Here is a 27,724-nt window from a genome sequence, read left to right as displayed (position 1 = left end):
ACCGTGAAGACAATAAAAAAAACGTCGTCGATTCGTGGTAAAGGGTAAACATCCTTTTTAGTCATTCGGTTGAGGCGGTGGTAACCAACGCAGAAACGGCACGAGCGATATTTTTTTTTTTTGACAAGCACGACCGGCACTGCCCACGGACTCAACGAGGGCTCAACAATACCTCTGGCGAGCATTTTGTTTACTTACTTCCTGCTGAATAACTTGTCGCTCTGCCGTGGACACGCGATACGGTCGGCGGTGAATGGGAACAGCATCACCAGTGTTGATCCAATGCTTAGCAAGGGATGTCTGACCAAGTGGTCGATTGTCAGTGTCAAATGTGTCGCGGTAGGAAAGCAAAAGGCGATATAGGATGGCTGCTTGGTCAGGTGCGAGGTCCGGAATGACCATGGGACATAATGGGCCGTCGAGTTTCAAGGCATCCTGCGGGTAATCAGGAGGATCTGGAGATGCGTCGGCTGCAAAAGCAGTGACGTGGTCGTCTGTCACTGACCGGAGCATGGCCACCACTATGCCTTCAGGTAACACTTGCTTCGTCAAGCCAAAATTGATAACGGGGAGACACACGCGATTAGTGGCAAGGGTTACAACAAAGTGTGGCACAAAGATGTCGCGCGCCAGGAGGACATCACAAATAGGTGTGATGACATAGTCGCCATCAGGCACGGTTGCCGTTGAGGCCGATTCGACGAAGGTTAGGGCTTTTGGAGGTAAGCGAACAAACGTCTGAAAGAAGAGGAAGCTCGAGGCACAGCATACCAGTGGAACAATCGATGAGGGCAGAATGCGTCGTCAGAAAGTCGAGCCCGAAGATTAGGTCATGAGGGCAACTGGTCAGCACGGTGAACAGGACTGGAACTTGGCGGCCAGCAATTTTTATGTGAGCAGTGCACATACCACTGACGGCAGCAGTGGCGCCATTGGCGACACATACGGCTCGAGTGATGGTATGCGTAAGAACCTTTTTGAGGCGACAACATAGGTTAGCGCTCATTATGGACACTTGGGCTCCAGTACTGATTAATGCTGTCAATGGAACACCATCTACGTCTACTTCAATTAGGTTCGTGTTGGTGAGGAGCATCAATGGAGGATTTGGACAGGACGAACGTGATGCAGTAATATCATAAAGTCATCTAAAGTTCTAATACCAGTAATCTTGATAAATCCAATGCCAGCTATGTAAATGCTTGTATAGGTCGTTGTGTGCTTTGGCAGAAACAATTCTTGTGAACAAGTAGAGCTGGCAAACAAACATTTTTTTTTTTCTATTTCACAATTTATGGCATATCTCTTAATTCAAAGCTTGAGACAATTCCAAGACAATTTCATTTTGTTTCGATTCTTCAAGAATGCTTCCATTCCGAAATATCATCAAATTAAACACTTATTAAATAATAAGATAACTTTGAATTCATTGGTGGAAGTCTATACACAGACACCCTTCCCTCAAATTTACGTAGCTTATTGCAGAGGAATGTCACCCTGAGAGGGTGACATTCAGCTATCAGCTCTACCAGGATTCTAGGCTAGTGTGCTACACATTCGTCTTCATCACATGGTGGGTAGATCTTTATGTCGAAACTTTCACCTCTGAATATGAAAATTAGCGTACTGAATGTTGAACTTCATGGTAAAAACAGTTGTTAACAGACTTCTTGAATTTTTTCGCAAGGAATGTTCGAATAATTGGGCAGTCTAAAAACATGGGACTTTTGCATTAAAACAATTTTGCTGCTTTTTCCAACACCAGCGCTATGAAAGATTTACTGAATGCCCAGCACTGTGCTTCACTAATATACCATCGATCTAAAATACCGCAATGGTTGTGACTGCGGAGGCATTTTGCTTTTGCTCATTGCACAGCTCATTGCACAGCACTGCTGAAGACCAGCGCTATTAAAGATTTACTGAATTCCCAGTGCTGTGCGTCACTAATGTACCATCTATTTAAAATACCGTGATGGTCGTGTCTGCAGAGGTGTTTTGCTTTTGCTCATTGCACAGCTCGATGTGCATCGCATGCCGTCATGAAGTGCAGATATCAGCCTTTGACTGTGCAACATTATCAGGTTAGGCTCTGATGCGCAGTCAGTTTGTAGCTTTCTGCCTACAAGCGAGGTTTCACCGTTGCGTTCATTAAGTGTATTAAACAAACAAAACGCATTCCCAGTAGTTGCTGGCATGTTAGCCACAGGCCCAATCTCGCCTTCAGGGTGCCACTCTAGCCCGTGATGTGACATCCAATCACCACAGCGGTTTACTGGTCCGAACATATTGACAACCACCTTGCTGCGACGACCTGCTCGCAGTGAATTTTTGTCATGGCCATACGATGCAGCTAGGCCTAATCAGCACCACTACTTGAGTATTCTGTGGTGCAAGTTGCTGTTTGGTGCTGGGTCGACCAAAATCTTAGTAGCGGCCGAATGGCATTCCTGAAGCCGCGAAACCACCTCACTAACGAAAGTGGGGGATAGGTGACCAATTTTATGGCGGGAACTTTGTTCGTGGCTGCAATTTATGTGACACCGTGTATGATATGTTAAAAAAATCAAGCAAAACACCATACAGCGTCACGAACTTCGGTCACCTGATTTACACTGGTCATATTGCTGGGCACCATTGCAATCGCTCGCTGCTGGCTTAAAATCGACCCTCTGCCATTTCCTAGGCAACCTGCATGCAGCGGGGCAGAAGGTATTGAAAATAGACAACAGCCCACTGATGAAGCACTGGTACGATCCAGGTTTAACTGGGGAGGCTTGACCCGCCACAGAGTTAATGCAGCTGCTGGTCTATGCCATGCCACTTTCAATAAGGCAGAAAAACGGCTCTTGAGCACTTGGTTCCGTTTTTAAAAGTCAAGCCACCCTTTAGGGGCAGGGTGAGCGCATATTTCTCATATTTTGCGGAAATGTAACGGGATGTAGCAGGGTTCGCCCATTGGCGAAGTTTGGCGCAACTGGCACAGAGGTAGCATCACCAAGTTACATATAACACATTACAGATAAATAGAAAAATACTATTATAACTGTCCTCCCCTATCAGTCAGGATATTTTCCACATTCCTAAGAAACTTCTGTCATCAAGAAGGAAAGAGCATTTTTAATGTGAGAGAAGCAGAGAGGTCTGCCGGAGGAGCTTTGTCTTTGGCCTGATGCTCTACGTATGGGAGAAGGAAAAGGAGAGAGTGTGACAATGACAAGTGTACAGTGAACTATGTACACGTATTATGTGCAAGCATGCTCTGTGCACAGCATGTCACAATGTTCAAGGTGTCCTGTCATGCTTGTGTCATCAGAATGCACACTTCACAAGGAGTACAATTTCTTGCAGTAGCTGTGCAGGTAATTTCACATACCTGCTGATCACTCTGACTGTCCGCAGGTTTTCTTGCAGGGGGCATCTGTAATTTAAATGAGATGCTCAGATCATTTTCACATAACAATAAGAAAGTTGATTTTTATGCACTCTGTTTTATAGAAAGCAGCGAGATTAAGATTTGTACAACTGGTCGCACTTAGGCCATTCATTTTTGCTGTGCAGATTTTGACTTCAAAGGTGTACAGATCCCAAGGTATTGGAAGGGCTGTGAGAAATGCCATAATAGAGGGCTCCAGAGTAATTAAGACCATCTGGGGTTTCCCAACTTGCGTTTAAAATCCAAGTACATGAATGATCTTGTACTTCACATCCATGGCAGCCACTGCAAACCTGCAGCTGAACACCATAGCCACAGATCCACACAAGCAGATCTGATGTCTTCACAAAGGTTGAGTAATTTTGCCTTGCACAATTGGTTATGTTCTTTGGTGTGTGCACATGAAGTTCACACACAGTCATTGATGAGGTAATGAAACAGCCCACTTGTGTTCAAGCTGCAGCAATGACCATGTGGATGCTATTAAAGATCATTAATGATGCAGAGCTATCCACACAGGAATTGACACTAACTAACACTAACACAGTAACTTGCAGCACTGCGAAGGTACGAGGTGTACACAGGCAATGTCCTTCCACAGCGAAATGTAGTTCTGGGCATAACTGGCGGGACTAGAGGGTTTTATTTTTGCTTGGTACATGATACATTGCAGCAATACATGACATGTTAGGCCATTTGTGCATGCACATAGTATACCGCAATAAACTGTGGCGGTTACCGCTGTTAACGGTAATAGCTACCCTAACCATCATTGTTAGCAACATGACAGCACCCATACAGCCCAGACCAGTCACTTCGATCCGAATTCGCCCTTGCTGCCGGCTATCTGCCCTGACAGCAAGAAATAAATGGTAAAATACGTCATCGCCTATCTCACACTGAGGGTAAAGCATTAAGTATGTTTTGTTGTTATTATTGAGATCAGCTGTTTGTTTTGATGCTGAAAAGAGTACAGAGGCGATGCCAAGCCATAAAAATGATTTGATTTTCAGTTAACAGATGGCGCAACAGCATTAGCACTGGTGATACACTGACAATGCAGAACGCTATAAAGGCCTAATTGTTCGCTGCATCATTAATTTACTACTCCACTCTAGTATGGCATGTGATGACGGTGGCAAGCAAACAGCAAATAGATGGCAAGCAGGCGATGTGGCGCAGTTGAACATATATAGGGGCATTCACCGTTACTACTGGCTAAGGATAAGGAGGCTGCAAGAAACTGGTGCCAAAGTGGACAAGTGAAGCGAAGCTCTGCCGGCACATTCATGAGAATGCACCTTATGGTTAAAACGCCAAAATATTTGTTGTGTCACTCCACCACTCGTGGAGCACGTATCAACAGAATGGCGAGCCGATATTGAGCAGACGACGAGGTGCGGATGAACACATCTTGAGGGGCATTCAGCCTTCCTATTGGCTAAGAAGTCCTGCAGCTTATACAGTGACACAAGGAACTACTGGGACAGAGTATAGAGGAACCTATCTTTTCTTTCATGTCACCGACATTTTTCGACCGTACTGTCAACATGCCAGTACCCTCAACTACATAGTTTGCATGCGCTCAAATTGCACCACACTACATATACAATTCAGCATTTAGAAAAATAACTTTTTCACTCTTTCATGTTAATAATGAAAGTCCAGTGTTTTCATTGCAAATGTCACTGGAAACCTGCTGTGGCTATACAGGCAATCGGAACAGAGCTTCAGAACATGCATCACAATGCGTTTGATGCACTGCTTTCAGTTTTGGCCTAGCCTACAACAGCACCCCTCACAAACCATGTTTTCATTAGCAAAATGCTTCTTCATGTTCTTGCTTGCTTTGCATTGTTACTTAACAAGTGCACTGCAGCAAAAAGTAATAAAAAGCAAATCACTACATTATACTGCTCTTTTGGTCTTGAATGTTTTTGAATATCCCTCTTGCTGTGATGTGGTGTTTGCATGGGGACCAACACGTCTTGCTATGTCCAGGGGGACTCAGAATGCATCTTCATTCATTTTTTGGTAAGCCCGTTTCACTGAGAAAGAAGTCATGGTAAAGCAGGCAGCCACCTTTACTGTTTTTAAAAGCTAGGCACTCATGCAACTTAACACTGTAGATAAATGGAGATGCTCACCACCAATATTCACTCAACGTTTGTTCACAAGAACAATGCTCATGGATGTAGCAGCTGATCAGGGGGCTTATGAGGTGCTGAGCTTGTTGCTACAAAGGCTTAATACACTCAAACCTCATTATGATGGCGTTATGACCTATAATAAACTAATGGATATAACAACGCAATCATAAGACCCTTTAAGATTCCTATAGAAAGCCATGCATTTAAAATCTTGTTTTAACGAAGCCGAAATGTTTCATAAATGAAGATAACAAACCATTTTTTTTTTAAGTTTGTAATTAACAATTCCTGATCAAGGCAAAATCTGGTGGTGCACCACTCTGTTGGCGACTCATCTGATGCGGCAGTTCAAAACTCCCGCAAGCTACCTGCTACTTGACAATGCACCAAAACGGCCCCACTATCAAATTCACGCATGTTACTGCTGCCATCTCACCATGCTCTACCAACAACACAGACTCTCGCACTCTCATGTGCACTATGTACATGACACTGTGCTTTGGTTGAAGGTTATGCCAGAATGAAACCCACACAGAGTGGCACTTCAGGAGTGATACCATTTGTCACCGGCTGGGACCTAGTGCTGTACATGCACAGAAAAGGCTTTTTTTTTTTGTGTGTCACAGAGCTGTATCTTATAATGGTTCGTTTTCTTTTTCTTTTCTTTTCCTTAATCATTTGCTCACATGAAGCTGCACAGTCATTATTGCCAGGAAATACCGCCTCTGCTTTCGTGTTTTTGGTGGTCGTGATGCTCATCGGAGTATCGTAAACATGCTAGCGGAGCACTGCAAGCCTTCTATTTCATGCAACGCTCATTTTTTTCTTTCCAAGCATCTGCATGCATAAAGTGATAGGCACTGTATGAAATCTGGAGCTTGCACTGCTCCAGTGGCATGCTCACAAGGTGCTGATAGTACCTGTTGCACCACGACAATGGTGAAGACACAAAATTAATGTTAACAGCTGCATGAGAGCAAATATGTGACCTTGTTGTGAAGATGCAGCAGAAAACAAACATTTGCAGTGTCTATCGACAGTGTGCTTTTGCACTGGCTTCAGTTTACCCAGCGGTAACTCAAGAGCAGCCTTCCCTTTTCAGTCTTTTGCAAGCAGCAGTGAATTTACTATCTCGTATCAAAAACAGTTAAAAATCACTTGCTCTCTCCTTCGCAATGTTGTCAGTAGCTACATTGCAAGCAGCCAACCAACTGGCATTGAAAGATTTCGTGATCGCAAGGACATTCTTGATAACACTCTTATTGCTGATCTTGAATTGAATGAGAGGTATATATGCCTGTGATATCGAGAAGACCAAGGAAGTATTTTTTTCATCTTTGCACTTTCGATCTACACATGACTGCTGTGCACAACTGCGTCTACTGCACGTGTCCTCAGAGATCGCATCGGCCTGCTGCTAGTGTAGATGCAGTCACCACAGGGTGCTGCGACAGGCCCTCTGGCCTCTGACAACTGCGTGCTCCGATATTAATCTGTGGATCTCCAGGGGCGCGGTGATGCAAAATAGCCTGAGCACCCATTCCGTCTCTCGAGAGAGCAACGCATACACCTAAACTGGAAACAGCATCGTAATAATAATAATAAAATGGAAATGGCCAATTTTTGGGTGGGGCCTTCTGCAAACCTTCATAAACTCGAACTCTGATATCTTGCAATATCGACTAAGCCGAAATTTTTTTTCTGGTCGTGCTTTCAACCCACGTGTTTTTCACCTCTTATCTCGAAAAGTTCTTGCGCCACACTTCAGATATCTCAAAATCTTGACTTCGAAAATAGCAGGCAAAAGACAACGGGGCAGCGTCACTAGCATGCAAAAGTAGCCGAAAATATTTCTAGCGGTATTTCGCAAAAGTTCCATGTGATCTCTGTGTGGACGAAGGGCTTCTACTTTCGTGACTTTGCTGATCTGAAAAATCTACTAATCTAGAAATTTTTACACATTCTTACAGCTTCTAGTTAATGGGTATTTACAGAACCTCGAACTCCACTTATACTGAAATAGTTGAAAAATTTGTGCGGCAGGAAATTCATGAGGAGACATTCTTTAATAGTGAGGCTGTTCTATGATTAGGTAGAAAAGCGTTTCAGGGCCTCTTTAAGCTTATCACTCGCATTCCCTTAATTGTGTGCTATGCATAATTATAAACTAAGTGCGTTGCTTATCTAAAAAAGGTCGATATATATTAACACACACCCTACATTGTAGCCCTGCTGGTAATGAGTTTGGCTGATATGTGACGCATGGCAAGTTTGAATCCTGGTGCTAATATTCTCATTTCAACTTATATTGCGTCTTTATAACAATGCAATATTCTTATACAGCTTCCCATTCTACAACATTACCTAAAAAGTCCCTTTCTTCAGCCGCCAGCTTTTACTACAGTGATGCAATCTTCACAGACACAAGTTGGATTCCTAAGCCATTATGCACAAGCTCAGAGGGTAAAAAATGCACAGGAACTTATGCGCTTTACTTAGTAGGCAAGTGAAAACAACCAAAACCCTTGTTATAACAAAGTGAGTGGGATGGCAAAAAATTCCACATAAGAGGTAACTCGATAAAAGCAACTGCCCCTGTGAAGAAGAAGACGCGCCTCGCGGCACAGACACATCGCCAACGCGCGGCTCGGCCCCGCTCGCGCTGTTGATTACTGTCGCCTTTTTTGGACAGTGCTTCGGGCTGTCTCGCCGTTCCCGGTCGCCGCGCTTTTGCCTTAGGAGCCGCCAATAAACCTCTTCTCAATTGGTGGAGGTGCGGGGACTCAAACCCCGTCGCTTGTAACCCTGGAGCTGCGATCAAGAACGCTATCGCCCGCCATGACCGACAGCTCATCCCAAACGGCGCCGACGCCACAGTCCGTCACTTGCACCGGCGTTGCACGACAACGCGACCCCAAGATCTTCAGCGGTGCAGACGACGAAGACGTAGAAGTTTGGTTGGCGTCATATGAACGGGTGAGTGCGCACAACAAGTGGGATGATCCAGCGAAGTTAACCCACGTCATCTTTTATCTGGCTGGTGTTGCCCAACTCTGGTTTCACAACCACGAAAGTGACTTACCCACATGGTCAATCTTCAAGACCACCTTTACAGAAGTGTTCGGCCGACCCGCTGTTCGCAAACTGCGCGCTGAACAACGCTTGCGTGCCCGAGCACAGCAGACGGCAGAAACATTCACGAGCTACATTGAAGACGTCGTGGACCTGTGTAAACGAGTCAACGCGGCAATGCCCGAAGCTGAGCGAATTCACCATATACTGAAGGGCATCGATGACGGCGCTTTCCAGATGCTTCTAGCCAGGAATCCGCGCACTGTGTCCGAAGTCGTCAGTCTACGCATACCATCGACACGCTCCTTCCATACCGTTCTGACGCCTCCGAGTGTCTACCTGTGTCCGACGTCGCCCGACAGGCCGAAGAATGCCGCCAGCTAGCGCGCTCCTTTATGGCCGAGCAACAGCAGCGCCAGAAAGAAAACCGCACCGACACGCTTCCGAACACCACCTACGCTCCAGGCGTTCTTGTGTGGTTGTCTGTGCCTTTCCAGACTCCGGGGCTTTCCTCGAAACTCATCCCAAAATTCGAAGGGCCTTACCGAGTCTTGGAGCAAACATCTCCGGTGAATTTTCTAATCGAGCCACTGTCACCACCTGCAGACTTGCGCCGGCGTGGACGTGACATTGTCCACGTCTCGCGTCTCAAGCCCTACCACGACCCTCTGCCTCCTGATTCTTAAGGCGCCAGGATGGCTCTTTTTGTCCGGGGGGAGATTGTGAAGAAGAAGACGCGCCTCGCGGCACAGACACATCGCCAACGCGCGGCTCGGCCCCGCTCGCGCTGTTGATTACTGTCGCCTTTTTTGGACAGTGCTTCGGGCTGTCTCGCCGTTCCCGGTCGCCGCGCTTTTGCCTTAGGAGCCGCCAATAAACCTCTTCTCACCCCTTTAAAGCTAAGAAAGTATAGCTGAAATATCTTAACAACTCCGTGGAAGCTTAATATGGGTGTCATATGGTGCACTCTCCATCGTGATCGAGCCAGATCAGGATCGAGCGTTATCCCTGTGATGTTATTGGGGCCGGATCACTCCAGAAAAGGGGAGAAGCAGCACGGAAACGCACAAACACACATCGGACTTGTATTGACGTACACGACACAGATAACGGCACACACACGTGACAATTTCCCAAAATGCCTCATAGGCGACATGCACTATCTCTATGGATCGGTGGATTATGATTGGCCCACAGTTCCGGCGGAAGCGTGTGTCGCCTTGTCTGAGACCTCGTGGAACTGATGCTGGCCAGCGGGGTCGGACAGCCGTGTAGGACGGCCGGGTCGGACGGCCGGGTCGGACGGCCGGGTCGGACGGCCGGGTCGGACGGCCGGGTCGGACGGCCGGGTCGGACCGCCTCGCGGGGCTCAGGTAGCCGGCCACAGTCACCGGGTCGCGTCCACAGCTGGTGGGGTAGCCCTGTGGCCGCTCACCCGAATGCTCGAACGCCCCAGGTCAGGACCGCCAGCCCTCCTGGACCAGTGCCCAGCGGAAGAGCGGGGCGAGGTAACCTCCCAGCGGGCAACAGTGTTGCTTCGGGTGGGGCGTATTGGCGCGGGCGGCGATAGCTCCTATGGGCCAGACGCCCAGCGAGGAAGCTGTTTTCCGTCGACCGCCGAACCTCGCGCACTGCTCACGCCACGGGCCACATACTCTCGCGCCACGCTTTTCGAAGCGCCACTGCCGACGCTCCAAAATTGGTGTCGATGATGATGATGATGATGGCTCTCTTGTGGGTATTTGCACAGAGTCGCTGTCATCTTCGCCACCGCACGGCGCACTGTCTTCCTATGTTTATACTTTCCACTCCCGCGTACCATATATTATGACAATACCCCCCTTCTCGAGAAAGTTGTTCACAACTATTCTAAGACAAGGACGCGGGATGGAAAAAAAGAGAAAAAGAAAAATTGTCGTGTACGTTTGTCCACTTGTTCATGTACGCACACGACACACATTGTTCACAGGGCGTTGCGCCCAGTTAAAGTACTAATGCACAAGTCTGTTCGCTTTCAAATAAAGATTAAATACTTGAGTGGTCGCATTGTCCAATCGCATTTTGCTAAATGAGCATGTGATTACGCGCGACTCAAGTTGTCAGCTCCGACATTGTCACAATCTTTTATATAGTTAATAGTAAAAGAATACTCCTGCAAAAGGAGACTCCAACGCAACACTCTGTTGACGTGCCTGGCGCGCTCCTCTGTGGGCTTGTTTCCGCTGTCCTGGTCCCCGGCGCTTTCTCGACTTCGGAGGATCTTGTGTCGGCGCTTCTAAATTTTCAGGACCGAACGAACTGGTCGTATTTTTGCAGGCACCGACGAGGAAGTGGAGCGGCCTGTACTGTCCCTTTAGCGGTTGTCTTTTGGCACTTGTCGCACGACTTCACGAAGCGTTTTACATCTCTGTGCACATCTGGCCAATAAAATTCTTGTAGGACACGATCGGTTGTTCTCCTGATACCTTTATGTCCTGCCATGATGTTTTCATGAGCCACTTCTAATACGCCATGTCTAAATGCTTTTGGTATGACCACCTGCTTAAAGGTTCTGCCAGTGGCCTGGTGGTAAAGGCGATACAACAATCCTTTTTTTTCAACGAATTCGTAACTGTGACCCTTTCCCGAGTTAAACGACTTGCTCACTTTGGCAAAACTATGTTTCAGCGTGGGGTCTTTCCGCTGTTCCTTAATGAGTTGTCCTTTTGTCACGTCACGTAGGACGTTTGTCGGAACGCACAAGGGACGAATCTTGCCTTATTCTTCAGTTCTGGCTTCAGCCACGCTCGATACATGCTGAGGCTTCCTAGGCGCCTTATTCAGCTTCATTTCTATCGGCGACGACTCAGCGTTGTGAGCAGCGGGGTGCTTCCAGTCAGAATCCGGATCGTATGGTCCTCTGACGCCTGGAAGATTTCCCAGAACAAGGTCGTAGAGGGGCTCGTCCATACATACCACTGTTAACTTGCCTGTAAAATACGGCGTGTTCACTTGTACGACAGCTTCAGGCAGGTAACTTGTTGAGCTGTCCAGAAGAACAACGTTCCTCTTTCTTCCCGTCATATACACCTCTGGAACGAGTTCCCGTCTGACAATTGCGGTATTACAACCGGTGTCTCGTAATAAACAAACACTTCTTCCCATCAGCCGACCTTCAACCACTGGCATCCCGTTGATCAGGAAAGTTACAGCAGTCCCAGGGTTTTTGTCCTCGCTGTCACTTGATCGGCGAGTCTTCTTTCCTGGACGCTTTGATTCTTTCACTGGACGAGTCCGGACTGGTCGAGATTTGGTAAATGCACACGCAGAACTTGGTTTGTTGTCCCCGTACTGAGTTCGGCAATTTTCAGCTGTATGTCCCGTTCTGTCGCACAACTCCCACTTCAGCATACGCTTAGGTGGGGCACAGCAGTCAGGAGCCAAATGTCCAAACTGGTGACAGAGGGTGCACATAAGTTGCGGTTTCCTGGGAGCTTCAATGTTTTTCCCACCAAAATCCTTTGTGTTGTCGGGACCCTTTCCTAGGTTTGTCCAGTTCTGCGCTTCAAGAAAGCGATCCGTCATGCTAGCAAGTTCGTCAAGGGATTTGCACTCTCGCTCCTTCAAGAAAATGACTAGCTTTGGCTCACAACAACGCAGAAACTGTTCAGAGATCATGTGATTTCGTAGACCTTCATATGTTTTAGGCACATTAGCCATCTCAATCCAATGGTCAAAATAGGCTGAAATTCTTGCTGCTGTCTTCCAGTTTCGCCCTCTACTGCTCGTGCCTTCCGAAACTTCTCTTGGTAGCCTTGAGCCGTGAATTGAAGCCTCTGTAGCAAAGCTTTCTTTACCTTCAGGTAATCTAATGAATCGGCGGCAGTCATCCGACCGATCACAGTTAATGCTTCACCAGTTAGACACATGCTCACAGCAAGAGCCCATTTTTCTTGTGGCCAGTCCTGCCCTGTTTCTACGTGCTCAAATTGCTGTAAATAAGCGTGTAAGTCATCGTATTTCTCGTCGAACAAAGGAAGTAACTTCTGTGGATTGAGGGTTGACAAGGAGGTGCTGGGCGTAGTCAAAATTTCAGAAGCCGCTGCCGGCATATTCCGAGCTCCTTCCTGAAGCTGAAGCTTTATTTGGAGGATCTCGCGCTGCCTCTCGTCAGCTTCCTTGATTGCCTCTCGCTCCGCAGCTCTCTCGCCCCTTTGTTTTGCCTGTTCGGCTTCAATCCATCTACGAGGTTCTGCGCCTGACAATCCTATTTGGAGTCCTATCGCTGTGATTTTCTCTAAATCCATGGTGCCGTCTACTAATGTGCGTCGGCGCTCACGCGAAACTGCCCCCTTTCACTGTATTTGCGAGTGAATCCTGGCAAGCTCGCCAGTTTGTGATGTTATTGGGGCCGGATCACTCCAGAAAAGGGGAGAAGCAGTACGCGAAAGCACAAACACACATCGGACTTGTATTGACGTACACGACACAGATAACGGCACACACACGTGACAATTTCCTAAAATGCCTCATAGGCGACATGCACTATCTCTATGGATCGGTGGATTATGATTGGCCTACAGTTCCGGCGGAAGCGTGTGTCGCCTTGTCTGAGACCTCGTGGAACTGATGCTGGCCAGCGGGGTCGGACAGCCGTGTAGGACGTCCGGGTCAGACAGCTGGGTCGGACGGCCGGGACAGACGGCTGGGTTGGACGGCCGGGTCGGACCGCCTCGCGGGGCTCAGGTAGCCGGCCGCAGTCACCGGGCCGCGTCCACAGCTGGTGGGGTAGCCCTGTGGCCGCTCACCCGAATGCTCGACCGCCCCAGGTCAGGACCGCCAGCCCTCCTGGACCAGTGCCCAGCGGAAGAGCGGGGCGAGGTAACCTCCCAGTGGGCGACAGTGTTGCTTCGGGTGGGGCGTATTGGCGCGGGCGGCGATAGCTCCTATGGGCCAGACGCCCAGCGAGGAAGCTGTTTTCCATCGACCGCCGAACCTCGCGCACTGCTCACGCCACAGGCCACACACTCTCGCACCACGCTTTTCGAAGCGCCACTGCCGACACTCCCAAATTGGTATCGATGATGATGATGATGATGATGATGATGGTGGTGATGATGATGATGATGGCTCCCTTGCGGGTATTTGCACAGAGTCGCTGTCATCTTCGCCACCGCACGGCGCACTGTCTTCGTATGTTTATACTTTCCACTCCCGCGTATCATATATTATGACAATCCCGATCTGTGGCCATGACAGTGGTATAAGTGAGAGATATTCAACAAAGGAAACCTTTACTGAGGTGCCAAAAAGGCCGTCAGCTGGGTGTTATACTGCCAGGTGCGAGTAATGCCTGCTCCATTTTTTTTTTTTTTCAGGTACAGCATGAGGTCGTGGTCGCTGCCCGTGCATTCAACTTTGTTTTGCTGCAGACAGAGGCTCTCCTGTGTCTGCGTCACTGTTGGTATATCACAGTGCTCTTTACCCATCAGCCCTTCATCCTCATCGAGGCCACCAAGAGCCAAGTCCACTACTTCAGCATCCATAGCTGGGGCGACGACAGGAACCTCAGCGTCAGTCAACACAAATGAGTCGAAGTTGCCTTCCATGTCTTCGTCAATTATTCTGTGCACAGCTTTGCAGAGATCATCGCAAACCTGGTGGTCATTGTCAGGTTTGCCCAAGTGTGGCCAGGAAATCCAGCATACGCAAAACATTTTGCTATCTCTGAAGGTGCCAGCTGTTTCCATGAGTGGTTTAACAAATGTATGACACCAAGCAGGTCAATGTAGCCTTCGTTGGCAAGATAAGCGGTGACGTCGACATTTTCTTCGTTCGTGACGTGCGCCAGCATCGTGTCGAGAGTTTTCGTTGGGTTCCTTCCGTAAACCAGTTTGAATGGCATGATCTGTGTTGTTTCTTGCACTGCTATGCTGTAAGCAAATGTGACACACGGGAGCATGGCATCCCATGTCATGTGTTCAATGCAGATCGCTACCTGTCGGCGAGCGTCTTGTTCAGTCGTTCCATTAGGCCATTCGTCTGCGAATGGCAGGCAGTGGTCTGCCGGTGACTTCTCCGACTATACTGCAGGATGGCTGGAGTAAGCTCAGTTGTAAAAGCCATTCCTCTGTCAGTAATGAGAACTTCTGGCGCACTATGTTCCAGCAGGATGTTCCTGACGAAAAATTTGGCTACTTCTGCTGCACTACCTTTGGGCAGGGTTTTCATTTCGGTGTAGCGGGTAAGGTAGTCGGTGGCCACAACAATACACTTGTTTCCAGATGTTGATGTCAGAAATGGTCCCAACAAGTTCATCCCCATCTGCTGAAACTAGGAGGCTTTATCGGCTGTAATAATCCTGCCGGCCATGTCAGTGGCGTCTTACGTTGCTGGCAGTCTCAACATGTTTTCACATAACGGGTGATGTCGGCGGTCAGGTGTGGCCAATCTTACTTCTCTTCTATTCTTGCAAGCATATGGGAAGACCCGAGGTGCCCAGCTGTCTTATCGTGCACGGCATGCAGTGCTTCTGACTGGAGTTCTGCGGGCACAACGAGAAGGCAGTTTGCACAGTCTGGCAAAATGTTATTCTTCCCCAGGATGTCGTTTTGTAAGAAAAACGAAAGCAAACCACATCTAAATACCCTTGGAACAAAGACGGTCGTGCCTTGCAAGTACTCGGTAAGGCTTCTGAGCTCCGGGTCAGCTTGCTGCTGCTCGGCAAAGTCGTCTGCACTTAGTGTACCTAAAAAGGTATCCTCGTCTTGGTCATCTCGGGGCGGCGGGTCCACGGGAGCTCGAGACAGACAGTCGGCATCAGAGTGTTTTTGTCTGGACTTGTAGATTACTGTGATACTGTGATTACTTTGGTCGGTGCATTCTTTGCTTCCAGGCTTCGTCAGGATGGCGGCGCGTCACTGTTATAGCGTGTTATAGTTATAGTGTCTTCGGCAGCGGCGGAGGATTTTCGTCAGTTCGACGAACAGAAACCGCACCTCCATCGGTTGCTGCTTTTAGTTTTCCGGATATGGGCTGAAGGACTGGCCCCTTGCTGGGCCAGTGTGTGGGCGGCGCTGCAGTGACGGATAGTGGCCTGGTGACGGCGAACGGGATGATCGTCAAGGGCTCCACTGAATGGTGGCGAGGTAGTCAGCAATATCACAAGGGAGTCCACCTTGCTGCGGCCGCCGAGCTGACGGCGAACCCTCATAGTCCCATTTTGCGGTATGGGCACCGGTGGTAGACGTGGCATGCTTCTCCACAGTGATAACCCAGCGGACGATGGTTGGAGGCGTGCCAAACGCAGGTCTTCTGTGGAATGCTGTGCTGGGTGACGGTCGAGCATGCTGGCAGCGACGGCGGTAGACGATGGAATTGCAGTGCTGTGGGGCCCTGGTGTGGGTGAGGAGGTGGACCATGCTGGCAGGCGATGGCGGCGTATGTCATCGCTTCTGGCTGAGGTTGCGAATAAGGCAACATCTTGCACAGTTCTTCATGCACAACGGCCCTGATGGTCTCTTGAAAGTCGTCAGAACCCAGTGCTTGGATGGGGTGCTGCGGCGTGAGCACTTGGCGGTTATATTGCTTTGTGCGCATTTCTATAGTTTTCTCAATCATCGATGCCTCTGTAGAAAATCAGCTAAGGTCTTCGGCGGGTTATGCATCAGTCTGGCAAAAAGTTCTTGCTTGACGCCCCGCATCAGAAAGCAGACTTTTTCCTCCTCCGACTTTTTGGGGTCAGTGTGCCGGAAAAGACGGGCCACCTCCTCCGTGAAGATCGCTTTGGCCTCATTGGGCAGCTGTACTCGGGTCTCTAGTAGAGCTTGGGCTCACTCTTTGCACATGACGCTTGTGAATGTCTGCAAGAAGCCGCTTTGGAACAGGTCCCACGTCGTTAAGGTGGCTTCTCGATTATTGAGCCATGTCCTGGCGGTGTCTTTCAATGTGAAAAAAACATGGTGCAGCTTGCCGTCGCTGTTCCAGCTGTGAAATGTAGTGACCCTCTCATACGTCTCCAGCCAGCTTTACGGGTCCTCAAATGTTGAACCACGGAACGTCGGTGCATTCCTGGGCTGCTGCAGCATGATCAGCATTGGCGACACTGGGACTGTCATTGTGGCTGCTGTTGTGGCCATGCACTTTCTGGTCTTCTCAGGCAAAAGTCCGTGCTCCAGGGGCAGTCCTTGCAACCTGCGGCTAGCTCGTTGGTCCTTGGCAACGTTGATGTTGTCTTCGTGGCTCGGACTTGGCTGACAGCCTTGCGAGGACGTTCGGTACATGAATGTACCCAGTCTTCCACCAGATGTCATATAGTAGTAACGGTGAATAATACAGCGGGAAATACGTGAATGACGAAACCAAATTTTATTGGGCAAACTTGTGCCCACAAAAGTAAGGTACACTTAAAGCACAGCGATAGCGGTGAACATGAACGTTGATCGTCGAAATCTGATCTGCAGGGCAAGCATGTGAGCTTTCATGTGAGTCATTGAAGGGTCCAGAATAATCGCTGGTGCCCGTGTCTATTCCAAAACGTTCTACACAATTTGTGTTGCGCATACAAGCAATAATATTACACAAGGTTCAGCAACAACAGACACCCAATAGAATCCTCGATAACATTCGAGAAACTTCCGAAATGTGCAGGCGCGTCCTGCGCTGAGTGATAACATTTCTTAAACGGGAAAGAAAGACAAGTAAAGTACATGTGTCAATATGCGATGAGCATGCATTGGAAAAAGACTCTTCTGGTATAGCTTTCATGTGATCTCAATAATTCCCCAATACATAGGCTGCAATATTGTGGTTCTGTTTGCTGGCAGAAACTCCAAAGTGATCACTTTGACACTGCCAATCTTGCCATGGCTGGGACCAATGGCAGCAACTATGTGGAATTGGGGGGGGGGGGGGGGGAGGCAGGCTTCAGGGCCCAAGCTCCCTGCAAACTTTACCAGGGAAGCAAAGTCCCCCTCCCCTCCCCCCTTCTCCGCGGCGATGGTGAAGCCTACCCTCAATTCCTAAGGCATCATCACCAGAGTTCTGTTACCCACATCATTTGAGGTTTCTTTTGTGTTGCCTCTACCTTTTCACTTACAATTTTACTGTGGCTAAAAGCTTAGTGCATCACTGCTGGTGCGGATGTGCACGGCTGTTAATTAATGTCTTCGCTTTATTTATGCAAATCCTGACCACAGGAGGGCAAATGAATTAGAGGCACCAGCAGCGGCTACCTCTCATTTATATTTTTTTCACTTCATAATTTGTTTAACTTCCACTGTGAACACCATGCACAGACACAATATATGGAAATATTGCTACACGTGTGTGGCATTTGACTGTTCGAACGAGGAGTGTGGGCGCCATCACTCGAGAAAAGAGAAGGAAGAACGAACAGGGCTCGTGTGGTAAATTTATTGCTACATGTGTGCGGCATTTGACTGTTTGAACGAGGCGCATGGGCGCCATCACTCGAGAAAAGAGAAGGAAGAACGAACGGGGCTCACGCGGTAAATCTAACGTCATCACTGCAACCGCTTTTGTAAATATAACCTGTTAATAGTTGCTCGTCTTAGTGACTCGTCCTTCGCCTAACATTGTGGTGGAGGTGGAACGTTCCCCATCCTTGCCACGGAGCTCCGAAGTGGTCATACCATCGTCTTCTCAGCCATGGCTTCTGACGGAACCATCCCATTGCCACCTACACCTGCGGCACCAACCACAATGTACGTAACGGTTCCTAGTCTGTGATTCTGGGACATTCTCCGCCCAAAATGGCATTGACATCGACACCTGGCTCAGCATGTATGAGCGTGTTAGCCAAAGCCACCACTGGGGCCCTACCATCATGCTTGTCAATGTGATTTTTTATCTGGACGGGACATCACGTGTCTGGTTTCACACCCATAAGGTCAAGCTCTCCAAATGGGACATTTTCAAAGAGAGGCTTCGCAATCTATTTGGCCAACAGGCTGCGTGAAAAGAGCTTGCCACACGTGTCCAGTCATCGACCGAATCATATGTCTCCTACATATAGGAAGTGCTCGCGCTTTGCCGGAAAGTCGACGAGCACAAGACCGAGGTTGACAAGGTGGGCCATATCCTTAAAGGCATCGTGGATGACACCTTCAGTTTGCTGGTCTATAACGACATTTCTACCGTCGACGCCATCGTCAAAGAAGGCCGCCGCTTCGAGGTAGCCAAAAGCTGCTGCGTCGTCCCACAGTTTTCCCGACTGTCAAACACCCCTACCACGTCCTCTTGTTCCGCTCTTACCGCCACACGACCATTTCAAGAGAACATCAGACGTATCGTTCGCCGTGAGATTGAAGTGGCGAGTCCGGCCCCCCTTCATCCACGACCACTTGACGGTACCTGCAACAAAAGCGGCCGCCACTATTTCCGTTATTAAAGCACTTGTGTGGCAAGAAATTGCAAACCTTGGCATCCTTACCGCCTGCTCTGTCTCCCGACATGATTCCGCACCCATTCCTATGTCCACAACCTGTAATGACCATTATTTCATTCCCAGACCATGCAATCCTGCTGAATGGCGAACCCCAAACAACAAACCAATCTGCTTTCGCTGCCACCATGTTGGTCATGCAGCTTGCCACTGCCGCACTACCTGGATGCTGCCATATACGCACACACACACACATATACCCACAAACGCACATATACCCATATACACACACACACAAGCACACACATGGGTGGGGTCCAGAAAGCTGGTCAGGCCCCAGCCCTCCCACCTGGAAAAATGAAAATTTTCCACCTATGGCTAGGACAGTTGTCAACAATGAAAAGCACATGGTGATGCTTTGCCTTGACTTCTCAATCCAGGAGGCGCACATACTCCTAAAAAACAGCTACAGTCATCCAAGCATGTTTATTTTTTTATATATACATTCTTTATGCATCATTATATTGCAAAAGCATTGTCATTTCTCTGCCTTCCCCAATATCAACATAGGAAACTCGTCCTCATGAGCCGCATTTGCACCTAACAGCACAGTAACACGCACCTTGCGTTCTTTGCCTTCCGATGAGGATCCGCCTGGTGTAGTGCACATACATACACTTTGGCAACAATTTGTAGAATGCAGCCTCGTCTAGGTTGTGAATGAATTGTCATGTAGTAGTGACGGTGGAGAAAGCAACAAAACTGTGAATGACGAAACTATCACTTTATTGGGAGAACCTGTGCCCTCAAAACAGGCTACAGCCAATGAACAAGGATAGCGGCAAACACAGTCAGTGATCATCGAAAATCTGTTCTGCGGGTCAAGCGCGTTGGCTTCTATATGTGAGTCATCGAAGGTACCAGAGTAATCGCTGTTGCCCGTGTGTCTTCCAGAGTACCATACTATGCATGTTGCTTATACGATCAGATTACACAACCTTCGGTGACAACAGACAACAGATAGAACCATAGATTACATTTGAGGAACTTCCAATATACATGCATACATGTCCTGTGCCGAGCAATAACTTTTAAGTTATTCGTGGGTTAAATGTCCCCGAGAAAAGGATAAATAAGTACGCGTGTCAATATTACTGAAGTAGGGAGCTTGCACCACAGTGTACTTTAGCCCACAGGTGCACTTTAGCCAAGAATCTATATGTCCTGCCGTTGCTTGAAACACTCAAGCCAGCCGTTGCTGCATATAAAATTTTGCTTGCTCATCTGGACCACTAGAGCTTTGGCTTCTGCTGTCGGTGCAGGTCCATTCACTGGAAGGTCCACACTTCTGGCATTTTTTAGCCACTCAAGAAGCACACTCTCCACTTCAAGGTGCTTGGAATCATGGCTGCGCTTTCATTTGGCTGAGAAGCTCTTCTCGAAGCCGTCCAGCATAACTCCCTTGTTTCAGTACAGTTGATGACATGGAAGGCAGCACACTGCATTGCTTTGCAATTTCACATTTCTGCTGGTTGCCTTTTTCCACCTCACAGATCAATAGAACTCTTGGTTCTAAGGTCACACACTTCTACGTGGGGACTGGAGGTGCCATTTCCAACTGAAGACCACAAAAGCACACGCGAGGCACACATACAGAAGCAATTCACAAACCACACATTCACAAAGCCTGCCCTGACCAACGCATGCGTGCATTCAAGCACGGGGAAAGTAGTGCGTGTTGGTTCGGGTGACATTGAGCAGGTGGACGGCGGCACAGAGTAGCATTAGTTCGTTCTGTTGCGCAATTTTCACACTACTTCTACACCACCATGGCCATGGCACCACTCACCGCTGTTAACGAACAAGCACAGCAGGGGGGAAAAGGGTGTGTGACGAAAAGGTTGAGGGTCCCTCGCTCACCATTGACAACACGTGGGGGCAGCATGGAGGAACCGGGTGCGCAGGCAGTGCAATGGCATAGCTGGCGACGAAGAGGGTTGCTCGCTCGCCCGGTGCAAAAAGCTTCACTCTGATTTAAAATAGCCGAACGCTTCCATGGTGGATGTGCACACGCCCCTTGATAATTTGCTCTAAATGGAGCAGCTTATGCTTCGAGTAATCTGGCTTAAAGTGCATGCGTTTTGGTCAGGACTGGGGGAGATAATTAGAGTAAAGTGGCCTCATTATAACAAGAATTTACTGTACTTGAAAGTTAATTCCTAGTCACCAGACACACATTACTGTGGCAGAAGGCGGTTATGAGAAACCTGCAATGACATTGTCCTAAGAGACAAAATACTATAGTATTTTCCAGGCTGTAGTTTATTCACAGCACACAGTCCTTACTGCTCAATTTTGGCTAAAAACAATGTTTTCCTGAGATAGCCGATACCTTCTATACAGCCTGCATCGAGGACTCGCTCACAATATGCATAGCAGCCTAGGTACTTCCACAAACCTAAAATCCAGCAAAATTGCTGTCATCAGAGCTGCTGGCATTTAAAAAAAAAACAAAAAAAAACAAGCAAAGTAGATACATACTATTATAGTTTGTCACTGAGTATAAAACTTGTGCCTCGACTGGGTGAAGGAAGTGACAACAGCTGGGCACAATTCGATGCAACAAACATCAATACCAGTACCAATGCCTATGCACAGATCACTGTGGGACTTATTTCACTTGTTGAGTGATAAAGACATTACATTGTGGTTTGCTTTGAAAACATTAGCCATGGGAAAAAGGGCATTTAAAGTTACAACACTGCACTGTTTTATTGTAACTAAAATCTAGCATCATATAGTAGTGCCTGTATGCCGTGATGACTGTACACAACAAAACATTTTCAACTTCTCGACCTTTCCCCTTTAGACATTGAACTACAATAGTGTGGAAAGTATAGCTTTAAACCTGTCGGGTAGACCACAATACAGATGTTAGTGGTATGCACAGTGTGGTGTTATAGTTTCTTATGCAGCAGGAGAATGAGGGTAAATATGTACAAGAGCTACTGGGTCCGTTCCTTTGCCTGCAAGCATTTAGTGCATATCCATCAAAACAATAGTGTTTGATCAATGTTTGTTACCTGCTGCAACTGGTGATCAAAATAAGCTCCCAGAAAATATTGTCAATAAGCATGTACCCTAGAAATTTAAAGAACTCAATATAATTTCTAATAGGCATTATTCATTGTTTCATGTATAGGTAATAATCAGTTAATTACATCATATAAAATTAACTATGGTGTACCCATCAGCTGTTGCACCCACTGATGCATTACAACGAGCAGCGCAGGAGTTGAGTGATTCCTGGAGCAGTGCAACAGGACTACTACTGACATTGGCAGACTTGCCAAACATGTTGCTAGTGCACAGTGCATTTTGGCCAGCTAGGGGCTCCAGAAGTGTACCTTGAGCATGGACGCAAGAGCTGCAGTTCACTGTGCCCGCACCTTTAACGCGAGAGCGTTAAGGAGCTTGTGTCACAGAAAAGCCGGTGTCGTTGGCGTCGGCGGCGTTGGCCGTGAGCGAAAAATGGCGGTAGGCAATTCATAAATAAAAACAAGTTGCAAGATGGGCTGGGTGGGAATCGAACCAGGGTCTCCGGAGTGTGAGATGGAGACGCTACCACTCAGCCATGAGGTCGATGGTTCCAAGTGGGACAAAAGCACCTCTAGTGAATGCGGTGTTGCCTTAGAAACGTGTCATAGAAAGTTATACTGTGGTGTATATGGGTAATTATGAGCATTTAAATTACATAAGTCCCAGTTAAACACATAGCGAAGTACGTTTCCGCTACATATCTACTGCGCTTGCCGCACACACAGAGCCATCTTGCGGCAAACACAGAAGACCCCCTCCTCGCAATGTACGGCGCTGCCCCGACAGGTGGCGCGCCATTAGCCCACGTCTCCCCTTCGTCTCGTTCGAGCGCATTGGGGCCGTGCGGGGACCGGTGCGAGGATGCCCCAATACCTTTGCATTTAATAAGTTTTCTCGCTCTCTCCCCTTCCAACTTCCAGCGTGCGTCACTCGAACCCTCGTGTTTAGGCGGCGCGGCTCCTCTTTTCGCTCACAGCGCGATTCCTAGGTGCAGCGTCAAATGCGGGACGCCTCTGAAGTGATCGCTGCACCGTAGCGCATCTGGTGGGAAAACGTCCCCTGCTATGTGCGCCGTGCTGCTGTCGAGTCATGCGTCTGCGTGGTGCTCCCAAGCAAGATAGAGAATGATCCCATCGAGGCATCAGCCCCATGATGGCGTCCGCCTTCATGGCGCGTCGCGGCCCGGCTGTCCGTGCCGATCACGACGTTCGGCTCGCGTAGATCGTTTCTCCCTCTGAGACACCAAGTTCTTTGGTTTGTTGCATGCGACTCAAGAGCATGCCGAGCGAATGAGTAGGTGGTGCAAATGGGGTGCGATAACGCTATCGCGTTCCACTCTTGAAGGCGAAGCTTAAGCGTCCTCCAAGTTTTTTTTTTTGTATTTGTGAAACCAAGGCTCAATTTACTGTAATAGAGAAGCAGTCAACCCTTAGGACTGGTGAGGTGGTGCCCCCTCACAATGGAACCTGTGGGCGCACCCACCCCCTCTGCCTCCCAGATTCTGAAGCCCATGACCTTAGCTATGTCTATGGAGGGCGGTGGCAACACTTCTATATGACATTTGTTGTAAAGCAACAAATAAGTCGTTGGGGACGCCTATATTCATTCGTTGTACAGGCAACTTCGTTACAGTGGTTTTCATTGTAGAGGCATTAACAATACACAGGAAAGATGGGAATTTGGCAGGGACATAATAAACCCTTCATTATACACGTCATTTCACAGCACAGGCACTTATCGTAAATTCGTTTCACTGTAATAATCCTGTAAGGAGAAATAAGCTTCAACAAGTCGAATACCACAAGTCAAAAAACGTTAGGAGCTAACTCAATTCAGCACTTCGCACTTCTAATATGCTATTTGTCCAAAATTTCTCATGCCAAAGTTATCAGTTCTAATGGACAGACTTGACATGCCTTGTGATGGTGCTATGTATGGAGGGATGTATGCAAGGCCACATGCCTCTACTAGCCCCGAGAACGACCTAGAGGGGCGCTACGAGCGCCGCTCGCGTGACGTCAGGGCATGGACTCGCGCCTGTCGTCTGCTTCAGTTTGGGCAGTGTCCGGACGCTTTCTGCAGTTGTTTCCATTTGTTCGCTCTCGTTCCCAATGCTTGTATACTTATGAAGGGCCTCTCAAATATATATTTTAAGATGTCTTCATTCCCGAAAATGTAATCAAGGAGCTTATTTCCTAGACGACAATATATTTCTCGAAGGCAACGCTATAGTGCCACCCAAGGGAGCTCAGACCAGTCCATACGGGTTTTTCATGTGCGGATCTACATTTTCCAGTGGTAGCTCACGTGAATAATAAACTCAAAAGCACAGCACATGAGAATCTAGTTAAGATTCCATACCCACCACGGTGCAATATGCCTGTCACAATTAAACGCCGACTATATATAACTTCTACAACATTTATCTTGATTTTAAACCGCTAAAACATGTTTGCTCACGACGAATAGTTCACGGTATAATATCGAATTTTTCAATTTCTTCACAGAAACCCTCGGCAGTAAGATGAGGACTTAACTACCACTGCTGTTTAGATTTGGCCAGCACCAGTTGCGTTCTTAACTGGTTCTCAAAATTAGGCCGTTCTTCATCGGTTAAATTTAAGTGGCAATAACTTGAAGCAAAGCTGATTGAGGCTTAAAGCTGTTTGCAGCACACAGAAAGGAATGTACCAATATTTATTCCCTTTCTGTGCTACACGTTCAACTCACTTGAGCAATTTACTGGTGCTTCTTGCTTGAGAAACAGACATGATGAATCTGTTTGGAGAACTGACACAGGCTGCTCCGGTCAAATACTTGAGTGAAATATGCCTTTTGGACCGGTTCAATGCAGCCAGCAAGAAGCCGAAGGCCCATTCATTAGTAGTGTTGCACATATTTAAGATATAATTGTTCACCAGTGGAGGTCAAGTGTTCATGTGAGACTTGTGGTGTCTTCTTTAAGAGGCAGGTACACGAGGTTTTCTTTTATGCACTGATGAAGCAAATAGTTTTCAGTCCAAGTAATTAAACAACGCAGGATCGAGACATGTTGAGGCAAAATGTGTTTGCATTTTCCATTTCAACGCAGCCTAAGCTGCGCTGTAGTGCCTTGAGTATGCTATAGGCATTGTGATTGGAGCTGTAAAGAGCTACTTCATGGTTTCAATTCGTAGTTGCAGTGAACTGCTGTGTTTCGCAAAAAATGCGCACCTCGCCATAACGACAGTCGGTTGCTTCTGTTGCAGCAGGGGTGTGCCATATCGTCGATAAAAATTACTGAATGTCACTATGACACATTTCATTGCTTGCATTTGATTGCTTCTGGATCTTAAACACAAAATTTTCTTTCATGTGATTGCTGTTATGGTATTCGTGAAGTATATATACACTATACACGATGCGCCGTCGTGTTAACAGCCAATGCGTTTCTGGGTGCTTATTTCAGAGAACGGTGAACGTAGTACCAAACCTTTTCACACAACATGTGCGCCTATCTATTCCATTTAGACCTTAATACAGTTTCCACATTTGATTAAAACAACTCACCAGAGTGATAAAAATTATGATGAAAGCTTCACTGGGCAGTGTTCTGCTAACACGGATTTATAATGTTGGCACCAAATATCAAGATATTTCTTCCACGTAAAATACTATGTCGCTCATACTTAAGTAATAAGGGAATGTTAAGTGTTTAGAGGAGCATCATAAATAACTTCGCGTGTTGAACTTACAGACATTAGTTTTAAGCAAAATTTATAAACAGACAGGGTGCATATATGCATTGCAAGACCAGTAGACCCCTTCAGCACTACATAGCTTGCGATATCCAAGTTGCAAATGTTCATGACTCACATAGTTTCAAAGAAGAAACTGCGGTCCATGCATGGCAACAGAAATAATCCGAAATAACCTACTGTAAGTACAATTCAAGCTGCCAAACCCTCCTAGCACGCATCAAGAAAATGAGCGCGCGGGGCAGCCGAGCGGGCCAGAGCGAGCCGCGTCCTGGCCGTGACGTCACTTGCGAGAGGGCGCCGCTCCTAATTCTCGCCGCTAATAGTGCAAGGTGAGCTGAATGCCTGTGACAGAGCAAAGTGCCCACAAGCTTTTATTCCTTACATTGCCATGAGCAAGCTAGCCTCGGGACTTTTGAAACAAATACAGTCGAACCCGGATATACCATATTTACTCGCATAATGATCGCACTTTTTTGCCAGGGGTGCAAAATCAGGGGTGCGATCATTACGCGGCTTAAATTTCCCACGAAACGAAAAAAAATTTTTTTCGTCCCGTGTTTGCTGTGGGACACCAAAACAGAAATGGCGGCCGGCGGAGCAAGCCGAATGCGCCGAACACAATTTTTTCTTCTTCTCGTGAGTACATTACGTGCATTGAAACAGTTTCTTCCGTATAATATCGTTAATATCGGCAAGTCTACGGCAATAACGTAGCCATGTCCACTTTGAGGTGACAGAAACAGATGGGCGCGCTTAGCTGCCAGTGACATCGAAACACATGGCCGGCATGCTGCGGAAACTGCGGCATCTGTCTTCACTACTATCCTAATATGGCACGTTTCCACTAAGGGTGGGTGAATATCTTAGCTGTGCTACAAGCGTCGGGGTATGAACAGGGTGCACTTTTAACGTATCAGTGTAAACGTGGCTACTATCGTTGCCGCTCGTGATTTGTTGCATGCCCATGAGTGCAGATGAGAAGAATCGAAAGGCGCCTTTTTTGTTGTTGACCACAACCATTAAAAAGACTACACATAATAAAGGCAAGTTTGGTTGCAGCTTTTTTTTAGTCATGGAAGTGCGGAAAGTGATGAAAGTAATGAAATGAGGCGTCTACTTAAGAATGTTTGGTGCGTGCAGACTGCTTGGTTTGTCTTGAAGAGTCGTTCACGTAGCATTCGACAGATGGTAAGCCCGATCAATATTAGCTAGACTTGGCACACGACATATCGCTGCGGCAAGTTTGGGGTGCGATCATTACATGGTAAATAAAAAAATCTAACTTTGACGACAAAATTCAGGGGTGTGGTCATTACGCGAGTGCGATCATTATGCGAGTAAATACGGTATCAAACCCGGATATTTCGAATTATTGGTTATATCGAATACACAGATTATCCCCTTGAAAATCCTGTGTAAATGTATAGGAAAGTTGCGCTGAATATTGAATTCTAGTTTCGCAGGTCATTCGATTTATCGAACCCTTCGCCGCACACTGGAAGGTGCACTTTCTCCAAATGCACCGGCATCTCCCGTGCCCATCTGCGGTCATTCGGCGCGCGATGCTGTGTGACGTTTGCGAGCCGCATGCGCGGAGGAAGCCAGCTTGGCGACGGCTAGTCTAGAGCAGTGCCGCGCCCTGGAAGGTGCACTTTCCCCAAAGCCCCTCGCATCTGCCGCTGTCGTTTGGTGCGCAGCGCCCCGTGACATTTGCAAGCCACATACGTGAAAGAACAAGGAAACTGGCTTGGTGACGGCCGGTCTAGAGCAGCGCCCCGCCCTGGAAGGTGCACTTTCCCTAAAGCTCCTCGCAGGAAATTGTGGCGGGAATTGCTGGCATCCC

At 47.7% G+C, this 27,724-nt stretch overlaps 1 protein-coding gene across 3 annotated transcripts in view; it reads right to left on the bottom strand.

Moving 5' to 3' along the window:
* Asap (ArfGAP domain of ASAP) overlaps positions 1 to 27,724 on the bottom strand; it is a 221,044-nt gene that overhangs the window by 82,847 nt on the left and 110,473 nt on the right. For all 3 annotated transcript variants that reach the window (XM_075697201.1, XM_075697202.1, XM_075697203.1), the window contains one exon: positions 3,377 to 3,421. In XM_075697201.1, coding sequence (XP_075553316.1) covers positions 3,377 to 3,421 — 45 coding nt within the window. The remainder of the gene's footprint in view (positions 1 to 3,376; positions 3,422 to 27,724) is intronic.

Source organism: Dermacentor variabilis, chromosome 6, assembly GCF_050947875.1.
Source record: "Dermacentor variabilis isolate Ectoservices chromosome 6, ASM5094787v1, whole genome shotgun sequence".
NCBI classification, from domain to species: Eukaryota; Metazoa; Arthropoda; class Arachnida; order Ixodida; family Ixodidae; genus Dermacentor; species Dermacentor variabilis.
This window is presented reverse-complemented; position numbering and strand designations above follow the sequence as displayed.